Source organism: Panthera uncia (assembly GCF_023721935.1).
Source record: "Panthera uncia isolate 11264 chromosome A1 unlocalized genomic scaffold, Puncia_PCG_1.0 HiC_scaffold_17, whole genome shotgun sequence".
NCBI lineage: Eukaryota > Metazoa > Chordata > Mammalia > Carnivora > Felidae > Panthera > Panthera uncia.
In genome coordinates, this window is record NW_026057577.1 from 3,547,748 (window position 1) to 3,559,304 (window position 11,557).

Consider the following 11,557-nt stretch of genomic DNA (forward strand, 5'->3'; position numbering starts at 1 on the left):
GCATAAATTTTAGGATATCACATGATAAAAATTCCTCATCTGACTAAATGACTGTCTTAATATAATACTTTCTCTATTCATTGAAGAAATTATAGTCTGCAAGATCTGCTTTACCTCAGAATAACTTCACATTAAACTAAAAACAGAACCAACAAAAAGAGACAGATTCTGAAGATGACAAGAATTTTTTTTCTTATGTTTCCAGATAAAAGAATCATCATGCCTGAGAAACTAACAAATGTGACCCTAGTAACACAATTTTTGCTCCTGGGACTTCCCGATAATGAGGTGCTTCAGAGACTGTATGCCACATTCTTCTTGCTGATATACCTGGAAGCACTGATGGGCAACTTGCTCATTATCACAATCACTACCATTGACCAGCATTTCCAATCCCCTATGTATTTCTTCCTGAAAAATCTGTCCTTGATTGATATCTGTTATATTTCTGTCACTGTCCCCAAATCCATCATGAACTCTCTGAACAACAGTCATTCCATCTCCTTTGTGGGATGTGCCTCACAGGTTTTTCTTGTTGTTTTCTTTGCTGGCACAGAGTTTGCCCTCCTTCTAGTGATGTCCTATGACCGTTATGCTGCCATCTGCTGTCCCCTGCACTATGAGGCCATCATGAGTAGAGGTACCTGTGTGCAGATGGTGACAGCATCATGGTTTAGTGGGTGTGTCTATGGATCCATTCATGCTGCAGGTACATTCTCTGTCCATTTCTGTGGGCCAAACATGGTGCATCAATTTTTCTGTGATATTCCAGCATTGCTTACTCTTGCTTGTTTGGGGGAGCAAAGTCTAGAATATATGTTTATTATTGTTAGTTGTTGTTTTTCTTTTGTATGTTTTATTTTAATGGTTGCTTCCTATGTTTATATTATTTCCACAGTTCTAAGAATTCTTTCTTCACAAGGCAGGTTTAAAACCTTCTCCACCTGCATGCCCCATCTAACTGTGGTAGCCTTGTTCCTCTTTTCTGGATGTATTGCATATTTAGGTTCAACCTCAAAATCCCCATCATCACTGAACCTCTTTATGTCTGTGTTATATTCTCTGTTACCTCCCAGCCTGAATCCTGTCATTTACAGCCTGAGAAACAGGGACATGAAAGTGGCACTTGGAAAATTTTTGGGTGAGAAAATGATACCAAATATATAAATATGCAAAATGTCAATGTCTCTGATACCTATTAACTCCAAATTATTACCTACCTTCAAATTGTTATCAATAATAATGATCTGGTAGCATCAAACTATTGGTTTGTACATGTAATTCAATAATCACAAATAAATATATTTCCAATACAAATTCAAATAATTTCAAAATATCTGGTTAATACAAATTGTTGTAAAGTTATTAGATATCCATTGTATCATTGGTACTGCTCCACAGGATGCTGCATTTACATGGTTACATGGGTCTGAGTGTTGGTGGAGTTTCTTAGCAATTTCTAACTCAGGGGAAATGTTTCAATCTCTGAGTTCACATCAATAGGCCCTGGTATAACGTAATATTGTTTTTCATTTCAGATTTAACCCAATCAGCCCTGGGTTAATTCTCACTTGGGAATATTTTATGATAATTTCAAATTTTACACAATTTAGTATAGTCACAGGTTGCAATTTTTTTTCTAACTTACTCTTGCAGTAGTTATGGAAAACCAGTAATACCAAATTTGTTATATTTTTTTCCTTTCTTTGTATTGGCAAGAATAATATTTCAAGCTCATTTTAACTGATTTATTCAATTAGTCTCACAATATTAGACTTGCAAATATTACAATTATAACTGACTTTGAAAAACTTTGTAAGTATAGTATAATGTTAGCTGGTGTCAGTGAGAGTCACATAATGACATTTTTTAAAGTACTGAAATTGGTTTGTAAAGGAGACAATATTCATTATGCAATCCAAACAGAAAAAAATAGTATGTTAATCTCACATATCCAGTAACAGGATAATTTAAAAAAACAACACGTTTTATTCCTACACTTATTCTTTATACATTTATTTTTGAACTTTTTATGTTTCACATAAATTTATGTAGAAATTTAAATTTGTATAGCAAGAAATTGAAAGTAAAGTTTAATTTACTTTCTAAATTTTAGTATGTTTGTTTTCACTTATTTCTTAGTTTAATTATTTCTTTTTATGCTTGTTTTTTAACATTAAATTTCTTATTATTTTTTTAACATTTATTTATTGTTGAGAGACAGAGACAGATAATGAACAGGGGAGGGAAGGGTAGAGAGAGAGGGAGACAGAATCTGAAGCAGTCTCCAGACTCTAAGCTATCAGCACAGAGCCTGATGTGGGGCTCAAACCCACAAACCGATCATGACCTGAATCGAAGTCGGATGCTTAACCGACTTAGCGACCCAGGCACTCCTAATTTCTTATTATTTTAAATGTACTTCTGGTTAACTTATGTGTATGAATACCTTTGAATAAAAAAAACAATTTACTTTTAAACTATCTTAGCTTTTATTCCATTATCTCTCCCTTCATGTCCCCCTACTATCTTCACACTCTTGACCTTCTATATGTCTTCTTTCTGTCCATCTCATTTACCTCATATTTATTTTTCTTCTTTCTTAAAAATTTTTCCAGATTTGTCATCAATTATAGCATAATTTCTTTATTATTTGGTTGTTTTCTTCTCTGGCATCTCACTAGTTTTTACCCATAAGTTTCTTCCTTATGTTTCCTCTTTGTGATAATATTGGAGGTGATGTGATGCTAGTTTATTCTAGTCTTGGAACAGAGAACTTGATGAGGATGAGATTTCTGAGTATATCTAAGTTATGCATGTGAATTTGCCAATTATTTCCTTTATTTCTGCATAAACATTCTGAAAGATAACTACTACTGACTTTTATACAAAAAATTGGAATCAATAAATGGTAAGAAATGAATCTTAAGTCGGTTAGCCAATAATTAACACTATAACCATCTAAACTTAACAAAGAAACTATTCTGTATTAGCTAAAGACATATTTTGATATTATTCTCCAATAGTGGGTATTATTTTCCAATATTCTCCAGTGGTTTTTGCAAGTTTTTAAAAATATTTGTATATTACTGTAAATCAACATTTATCTGAACCCTGTAATAAACATATAGCTGCTAACATTTGTTGTCATCATTGTACAAAAGTGTTATTGTTTTTCATTGATATAAAATGGATAGAAAAAAATGTAGTTAATACATATATTGAAAACACATATACAATACAATACATATATTGGGGAACATTCAGACTGTTTTCCATAATGGGTGTTGGAATTTACATGCCTTTCAATAACATACAAGGATCTACTATTCTCTACAGTCTCACCACACTTATTTTCAACTTTCATTTTGATAAAAGGCAAATAATGTGTATCATGTGACATATAGTGATTTCAGTTTCTATATCTTTGATTATTAGTGATATTCAGCACCTTTTTATATACTTGATGACCATTTATATGTCTTCCTTAGAGGAATGACTTTTATGTCTTTTGCCAGTTTTTAATGGATTTAAAAATTGTTTGCTGATGATTTTTATATACTTTTATTTATAAATCTATATTTCACATGTTTATTTGCATTTACATATGTTTAATTAATTAAATGTAGGTATATATTTTAATATATATTTATATATATCCATATTTAGTTAAAACATTTGAATTATATGATTTTTAAATGTTTTTACATGTTAACACCTTATCCAAAATATGATTTACAAATAATTTCTCCCATGTCACAAACAACTAAAGGTTTTTAATTTGATGCAGTATCATTTGTTGATTTTTGCAATTGTTGCTTGTGCTTTTGGTCATAGCTGAAAAATCTTTGCCAAGACTGATATCAAAGAGCTTTTTTCCATATGTTTCGTCTAGTTACTTACTCTTTCAAGTCAACTTATAATCCATTTGGGGTTAACTTTCATGTGTGGTGTAATACAACATCTAATTTCATTCTTTTTTTAAAAGTTTTATTGAAATCCCAGCTAGTTAACATACAGTGTAATATAAGTTTCAGGTGTACAATCAAGTGATTCAACACTTCCATACAACACCCAGTGCTCATCACAAGTAGTTCACTCCTTAATCCCCATCCTCTATTAACCCATCTCTCCATCCCACTCCCATCCTGTAACCATAGCTTGTTCTCCATAGTTAAGACTCTGTTTCTTGGTTGCCTTATCTCTCTCTTTTTCCATTTGCTCCTTTGTTTTGTTTCCTAAGTTCCATATATTAGTGAAAATGTATGGTATATATCTTTCTCTGACCCATTTGGCTTAGCATAACACTCTAGTTCCATCCACATTATTGAAAATGGCAAGGTTTCTTTCTTTTTGATGGATGAGTAATAGTGTCTTTTATATATTTATACCACCTCTTCTTAATCCATTCATCAGTTGATGGACATTTGGGCTTTTTCCATAGTTTGGCTACTGTTGATAGTGCTGCTATAAACATCGGAGTGCATCTGCCCCTTCAAATCTGTATTTTCATATTCTATTGGTACAACGTAGTGTGACTGCTGGGTGGTAGGATAGTTGTATTTTCAACTTTTTGAGAAACTTCTTTGCTGTTTCCCAGAGTGGCTGCACCAGTGTGCATTTCCATCAACAGTATAAGAGGGTTCCCCTTTCTCTGCATCCTTACCAACATCGGCTGTTGTTTGAGTTGTTAATTTTAGCCATTCTGGCAGGTGTGAGGTGGTATCTCATCATGGTTTTGATTTGTATTTCCTTAATGATGAGTCACGCTGAGCATCTTTTCATGTGTCTGTGAGCCTTCTGGATGTCTTCTTTGGAAAAGTGTCATTTATGTCTTCTGCCCATTTCCCATTTCTTCACTGGGTTATTTGGCTTTTGGGTGTTGAGTTTGATAAGTTCTTTATATGTTTTGGATATTAACAATTGATCAGATATGTCATTTGGAAATACCTTCTCCCCTTATGTAGCCTGTTTTGATGATTTTTTCTTCCTCTGCTGGACAGAACGTGTGTGTGTGTGTGTGTGTGTGTGTGTGTGTGAACTTCCAATAGTTTATTTATGCTTTTGTTTCCCTTGCCTCTGGGGATGTGTCTAGTAAGAAATTGCTACAGTTGAGGTTAAAGAGGTTGCTGTCTGTGTTCTTCTCTTGGATTTTCATGGTAAATATTTTAAATGAAAGCAGATTTTACAAACTTGGGAAAAACAATACACAGTGCTATAAATATAAATAACAAAACAATTAAAACCAAATTTATTTGCACCCTCAAATATATATACCAGATCAATATTCAGCTTGTTATATAATTTAGAACATATATTTTCATTCTCTCTTGATTTAAATCTAACATTAAATATAGTGCACTGGGCTCTATCCCCTGTTTTTCCTATTTGAAGAGGCCTGATAAGATATTTCTAATGATACACTTGGGACAAGATGACAGCTCAAAAGCAAGACTGTGAGGTGTCAGATATTCATGCCAGGGCTACATCCCATGATTACTCCTGGTTGAAATGTTTCACACAGAAATGTACTCATAGTATTTAAGGGAAAATAGCTTCTCTGCAAGACCATAGTTTCCCCAAATGGTCGCATATAACAAATTGAAAAGAATTTTATGTTCTTTGAAACTATGAGTGGAAAACCTCAGACAAGATGAACTTCATTAATTTCCCTCTCATACCATGGATAGCAGAAGAGCTGAAAGAAAAAGAAGATTTTGGTAATCAACATAACACTAGAATTTTGAATCACAGCAGGTGAGCATAAACATTGGGGATTCACAAATTTGTAGGAGCATAAATGGGTTAAAAAAAAAGCCTCCATGGGCTACTTTTGACCAGAAAGGTGCAAAAATGCCTTTCTCTTTGAAAAAGTTCATTTCAAACAAATAGCTGATATATGTAAGTAGCATGACATATACAAATGTTTATATACATTTCCTATTAAGTATTCATTTTAATTGCTTGAAGAATCCCCCCCTTAAAATGGCCAGAATTAAATAGGAGGCCAAGATAGCAAAGATCACAGTCTTTGTCTAGACAGCATATCTATGAGGTGTTATGTCTGATTCAGGCTCTATGAAAATGATGATTCCAATGGAAATTATTAGGAATCAAAGATATATATTGCCTTCTTTTACCATGGACATGAAACTAAATTTGAATCATATTTATAATATCACAGAGAAAATCTCACTAAACATTCTCTATGAAATCTTAGACCTAAAAAAAAATGACACTAAATGTTCAATGATATTTCATAAAGAATAAAAACATATTGAGTCAAAACAAATCTACATAGCAAAAGGAATCCTCTCTTTCACTTTTTATAAGTGTGAATCTGAACAAATTTTTAAAGCTCCCTAAGCTTGTCTTATCTTGTACAATATGGTGATAACACCAATTCTTAACTGAGGGTGTTGCTGTGGCATTCAAATTGGAATGAAATATAATATTCAAAATTATTAAGATAGTGCTTGCTACACACTTGAATTTCATCAATATATTATGAACTGTAAACAATAAACCCAGGTTAAAGATGAAAGTTTCACAGGAAACATGAATCCAATCTCTCTATTTTGTAGTGGAAAGGAGAAGGGCCAGACAGTAAAAATCAAATGTCCTCAATAAGAAAATATGTTAATTACAGTGCTTAATGGAAAATGTCTTCTTTGGTCTTCTGTCATTTTTACCATCCTGTCTCCACATTTTCCTTTAACTTTTGTCAATGCATTTAGTTTTTAGTCATTTCCAGTAAATTGCTTTTAGTTTTGTCATTTCCAGAAGGGTGAAAAATAGGATATTGAAAGAAGACTTAGACAAATGATTCTTTTTCTACATCACAAAAATTTATATTCTAAATGTGTCCTCTCAGGGGTGCCTGGGTTGCTCAGTTGGTTAAGCATCTGACTCTATCTTGGCTCAGGTCATGATCTCACACTTTGTGAGTTTGATCCCTTATTCAGGCTCAGGGCTGAGAGTGCAGAGCCTGCTTGGGATTCTCTGTCTCCCTCTCTCTCTCTTCCCCTCCGCCACCCATGCACTTTCTCTCTCTCCTCTCTCTCTCTCCCTCTCTTTCTCAAATAAATAAATAAACTTAATTTTTTTTAAATGTGTCCTCTCAGAAGATAGTTACTTGGAAAAATATAAATAAAACAGTGAAAAGTTCTGAGTTTTATGGGAATAAGTAATTCCAAAAAAATATATCCAATGATTTTATTAGTAAAGATATAATAAAAACCTACTGTATCTTCTTGCATATTTTGGGAAAATTTGCTAACCTTTTACTCAACAGTGCAATCTGGCTGGGAAAGAAAGTCACTCTAACATAGCAGTGAGATTTTTTTAGGTTTCACTGCTTCCTAATTGCCAAACACCAAAGCAGACAAGATTCCTTCCATCTCAACTTCTTATACTTTTTTTCACGGGAATCATCCATAAAAGTACCAGGTTAAGATGGTCCTTACACCAAATTCTACATTCATGATGAATGCAGTCACTATATTTTTATGATATGCCTCAATAAAAGAAAAATTAAAAAAAAATTGTAGTCCTTACATGAGGAAATAAATTATAAATTACCTTGATAGTCTTATGGGTTTGAAATACAAATTAAGAGAGGTTCCAGAAGATGGCGGCGTAGGAGGACGCGGGGCTCACAACGCGTCCTGCCGATCACTTAGATTCCACCTACACCTGCCTAAAGAACCCAGAAAACCGCCAGAGGATTAGCAGAAGGGAGTCTCCGGAGTCAAGCGCAGACTAGAGGCCCACGGAAGAGGGTAGGAAGGGCGGCGAGGCGGTGCGCGCTCCACGGACTGGCGGGAGGGAGCCGGGGCGGAGGGGCGGCTCGCCGGCCAAGCAGAGCCCCCGAGTCTGGCTGGCAAAAGCGGAGGGGCCGGACAGACTGTGTTCCGACAGCAAGCGCGACTTAGCGTCTGGGAGGTCATAAGTTAACAGCTCTGCTCAGAAAGCGGGAAGGCTGGAGGACAAAGGGAGGGAGAGCTGCTGAGCCCCCGGACGGCAGAGCTCAGCTTGGCGGGGAACAAAGGCGCCAGCGCCATCTCCCCCGCCCATCCCCCAGCCAAAATCCCAAAGGGAACCAGTTCCTGCCAGGGAACTTGCTCGCTCCGCGCAAACAGCCAACTCTGTGCTTCTGCAGAGCCAAACCTCCGGCAGCGGATCTGACTCCCTCCCGCTGCCACAGGGCTCCTCCTGGAGTGGATCACCTAAGGAGAAGCGAGCTAAGCCTGCCCCTCCACCCCCCGTGCACCTTGCCTACCCACCCCAGCTAATACGCCAGATCCCCAGCAACACAAGCCTGGCAGTGTGCAAGTAGCCCAGACGGGACACGCCACCCCACAGTGAATCCCGCCCCTAGGAGAGGGGAAGAGAAGGCACACACCAGTCTGACTGTGGCCCCAGCAGTGGGCTGGGGGCAGACATCGGGTCGGACTGCGGCCCCGCCCACTAACTCCAGTTATACACCACAGCACAGGGGAAGTGCACTGCAGGTCCTCACCACGCCAGGGACTCTCCAAAATGACCAAACAGAAGAATTCCCCTCAGAAGAATCTCCAGGAAATAACAACAGCTAATGAACTGATCAAAAAGGATTTAAATAATATAACAGAAAGTGAATTTAGAATAATAGTCATAAAATTAATCGCTGGGCTTGAAAACAGTATACAGGACAGCAGAGAATCTCTTGCCACAAAGATCGAGGGACTAAGGAACAGTCACGAGGAGTTGAAAAACGCTTTAAACGAAATGCAAAACAAAATGGAATCCACGATGGCTCGGCTTGAAGAGGCAGAGGAGAGAATAGGTGAACTAGAAGATAAAGTTATGGAGGAAGAGGAAGCTGAAAGAAAGAGAGATAAAAAAATCCAGGAGTATGAGGGGAAAATTAGAGAACTAAGTGATACACTAAAAAAAAATAATATACGCATAATTGGTATCCCAGAGGAGGAAGAGAGAGGGAAAGGTGCTGAAGGGGTACTTGAAGAAATTATAGCTGAGAACTTCCCTGAACTGGGGAAGGAAAAAGGCATTGAAATCCAAGAGGCACAGAGAACTCCCTTCAGACGTAACTTGAATCGATCTTCTGCACGACATATCATAGTGAAACTGGCAAAATACAAGGATAAAGAGAAAATTCTGAAAGCAGCAAGGGATAAACGTGCCCTCACTTATAAAGGGAGACCTATAAGACTCGTGACTGATCTCTCCTTTGAAACTTGGCAGGCCAGAAAGGCTTGGCACGATATCTACAGTGTGCTAAACAGAAAAAATATGCAGCCGAGAATCCTTTATCCAGCAAGTCTGTCATTTAGAATAGAAGGAGAGATAAAGGTCTTCCCAAACAAACAAAAACTGAAGGAATTTGTCACCACGAAACCAGCCCTACAAGAGATCCTAAGGGGGATCCTGTGAGACAAAGTACCAGAGACATCACTACAAGCATAAAACATACAGACATCACAATGACTCTAAACCCATATCTTTCTATAATAACATTGAATGTAAATGGATTGAATGCGCCAACCAAAAGACATAGGGTATCAGAATGGATGAAAAAACAAGACCCATCTATTTGCTGTCTACAAGAGACTCATTTTAGATCTGAGGACACCTTTAGATTGAGAGTGAGGGGATGGAGAACTATTTATCATGCTACTGGAAGCCAAAAGAAAGCTGGAGTAGCCATACTTATATCAGACAAACTAGACTTTAAATTAAAGTCTGTAACAAGAGATGAAGAAGGGCGTTATATAATAATTACAGGATCTATCCATCAGGAAGAGCTAACAATTTTAAATGTCTATGCGCCAAATACCAGAGCCCCCAAATATATAAAACAATTACTCACAAACATAAGCAACCTTATTGATAAGAATGTGGTCATTGCAGGGGACTTTAACACCCCACTTACAGAAATGGATAGATCATCTAGACACACGGTCAATAAAGAAACAAGGGTCCTGAATGATACATTGGATCAGATGGACTTGACAGATATATTTAGAACTCTGCATCCCAAAGCAACAGAATATACTTTCTTCTCCAGTGCACATGGAACATTCTCCAATATACATCATATACTGGGTCACAAAACAGCGCATCATAAGTTTACAAGAATTGAAATTATACCATGCATACTTTCAGACCACAATGCTATGAAGCTTGAGATCAACCACAGGAAAAAGTCTGGAAAACCTCCAAAAGCATGGAGGTTAAAGAACACCCTACTAAAGAATGAGTGGGTCAACCAGGCAAGTAGAGAAGAAATTAAGAAATATATGGAAACAAACAAAAATGAAAATACAACAATCCAAATGCTTTGGGATGCAGCGAAGGCAGTCCTGAGAGGAAAATACATTGTAATCCAGGCTTATCTCAAGAAACAAGAAAAATCCCAAATACAAAATCTAACAGCACACCTAAAGGAAATAGAAGCAGAACAGCAAAGGCAGCCTAAACCCAGGAGAAGAAGAGAAATAAGAAAGATCAGACAGAAATAAACAATATAGAATCTAAAAAAAACTGTAGAGCAGATCAACGAAACCAAGAGTTGGTTCTTTGAAAAAATAAACAAAATTGATAACCCTCTAGCCAGGCTTCTCAAAAAGTGATGGGAGATGACCCAAATAGATAAAATCATGAAAGAAAATAGAATTATTACAACCAATCCCTCAGAGACACAAACAATTATCAGGGAATACTATGAAAAATTATATGCCAACAAACTGGACAACCTGGAAGAAATGGACAAATTCCTAAACACCCACACGCCTCCAAAACTCAATCAGGAGGAAATAGAAAGCTTGAAGAGACCCATAACCAGCGAAGAAATTGAATCGGTTATGGAAAATCTCCCAACAAATAAGAGTCCACGACCAGATGGCTTCCCAGGGGAGTTCTACCAGACGTTTAAAGCAGAGATAATACCTATCCTTCTCAAGCTATTCCAAGAAATAGAAAGGGAAGGAAAACTTCCAGACTCATTCTATGAAGCCAGTATTACTTTGATTCCTAAACCAGACAGAGACCCAGTAAAAAAAGAGAACTACAGGCCAATATCCCTGATGAATATGGATGCAAAAATTCTTAATAAGATACTAGCAAATCGAATTCAACAGCATATAAAAAGAATTATTCACCATGATCAAGTGGGATTCATTCCTGGGATGCAGGGCTGGTTCAACATTCGCAAATCAATCAACGTGATACATCACATTAATAAAAAAAAAGAGAAGAACCATATGATCCTGTCAATTGATGCAGAAAAGGCCTTTGACAAAATCCAGCACCCTTTCTTAATAAAAACCCTTGAGAAAGTCGGGATAGAAGGAACATACTTAAAGATCATAAAAGCCATTTATGAAAAGCCCACAGCTAACATCATCCTCAATGGGGAAAAACTGAGAGCTTTTTCCCTGAGATCAGGAAAACGACAGGGATGTCCACTCTCACCACTGTTGTTTACTATAGTGCTGGAAGTTCTAGCATCAGCAATCAGACAACAAAAGGAAATCAAAGGCATCAAAATTGGCAA

General features: G+C 36.7%; 1 protein-coding gene across 1 annotated transcript; it reads left to right on the forward strand.

The window, feature by feature from the left end:
• Positions 1–219: 219 nt before the first annotated feature.
• LOC125935095 (olfactory receptor 14A16-like) lies at positions 220–1,167 on the forward strand. The gene has a single exon (XM_049648801.1). It carries the CDS (start codon positions 220–222, stop codon positions 1,165–1,167), a length of 948 nt encoding a protein of 315 aa, XP_049504758.1.
• Positions 1,168–11,557: the final 10,390 nt, after the last annotated feature.

What these genes read in the sequence shown, in the direction of transcription:
- LOC125935095 (XM_049648801.1), top strand. Translation starts at nt 220, where the DNA reads ATGCCTGAGAAACTAACAAATGTGACCCTAGTAACACAATTTTTGCTC.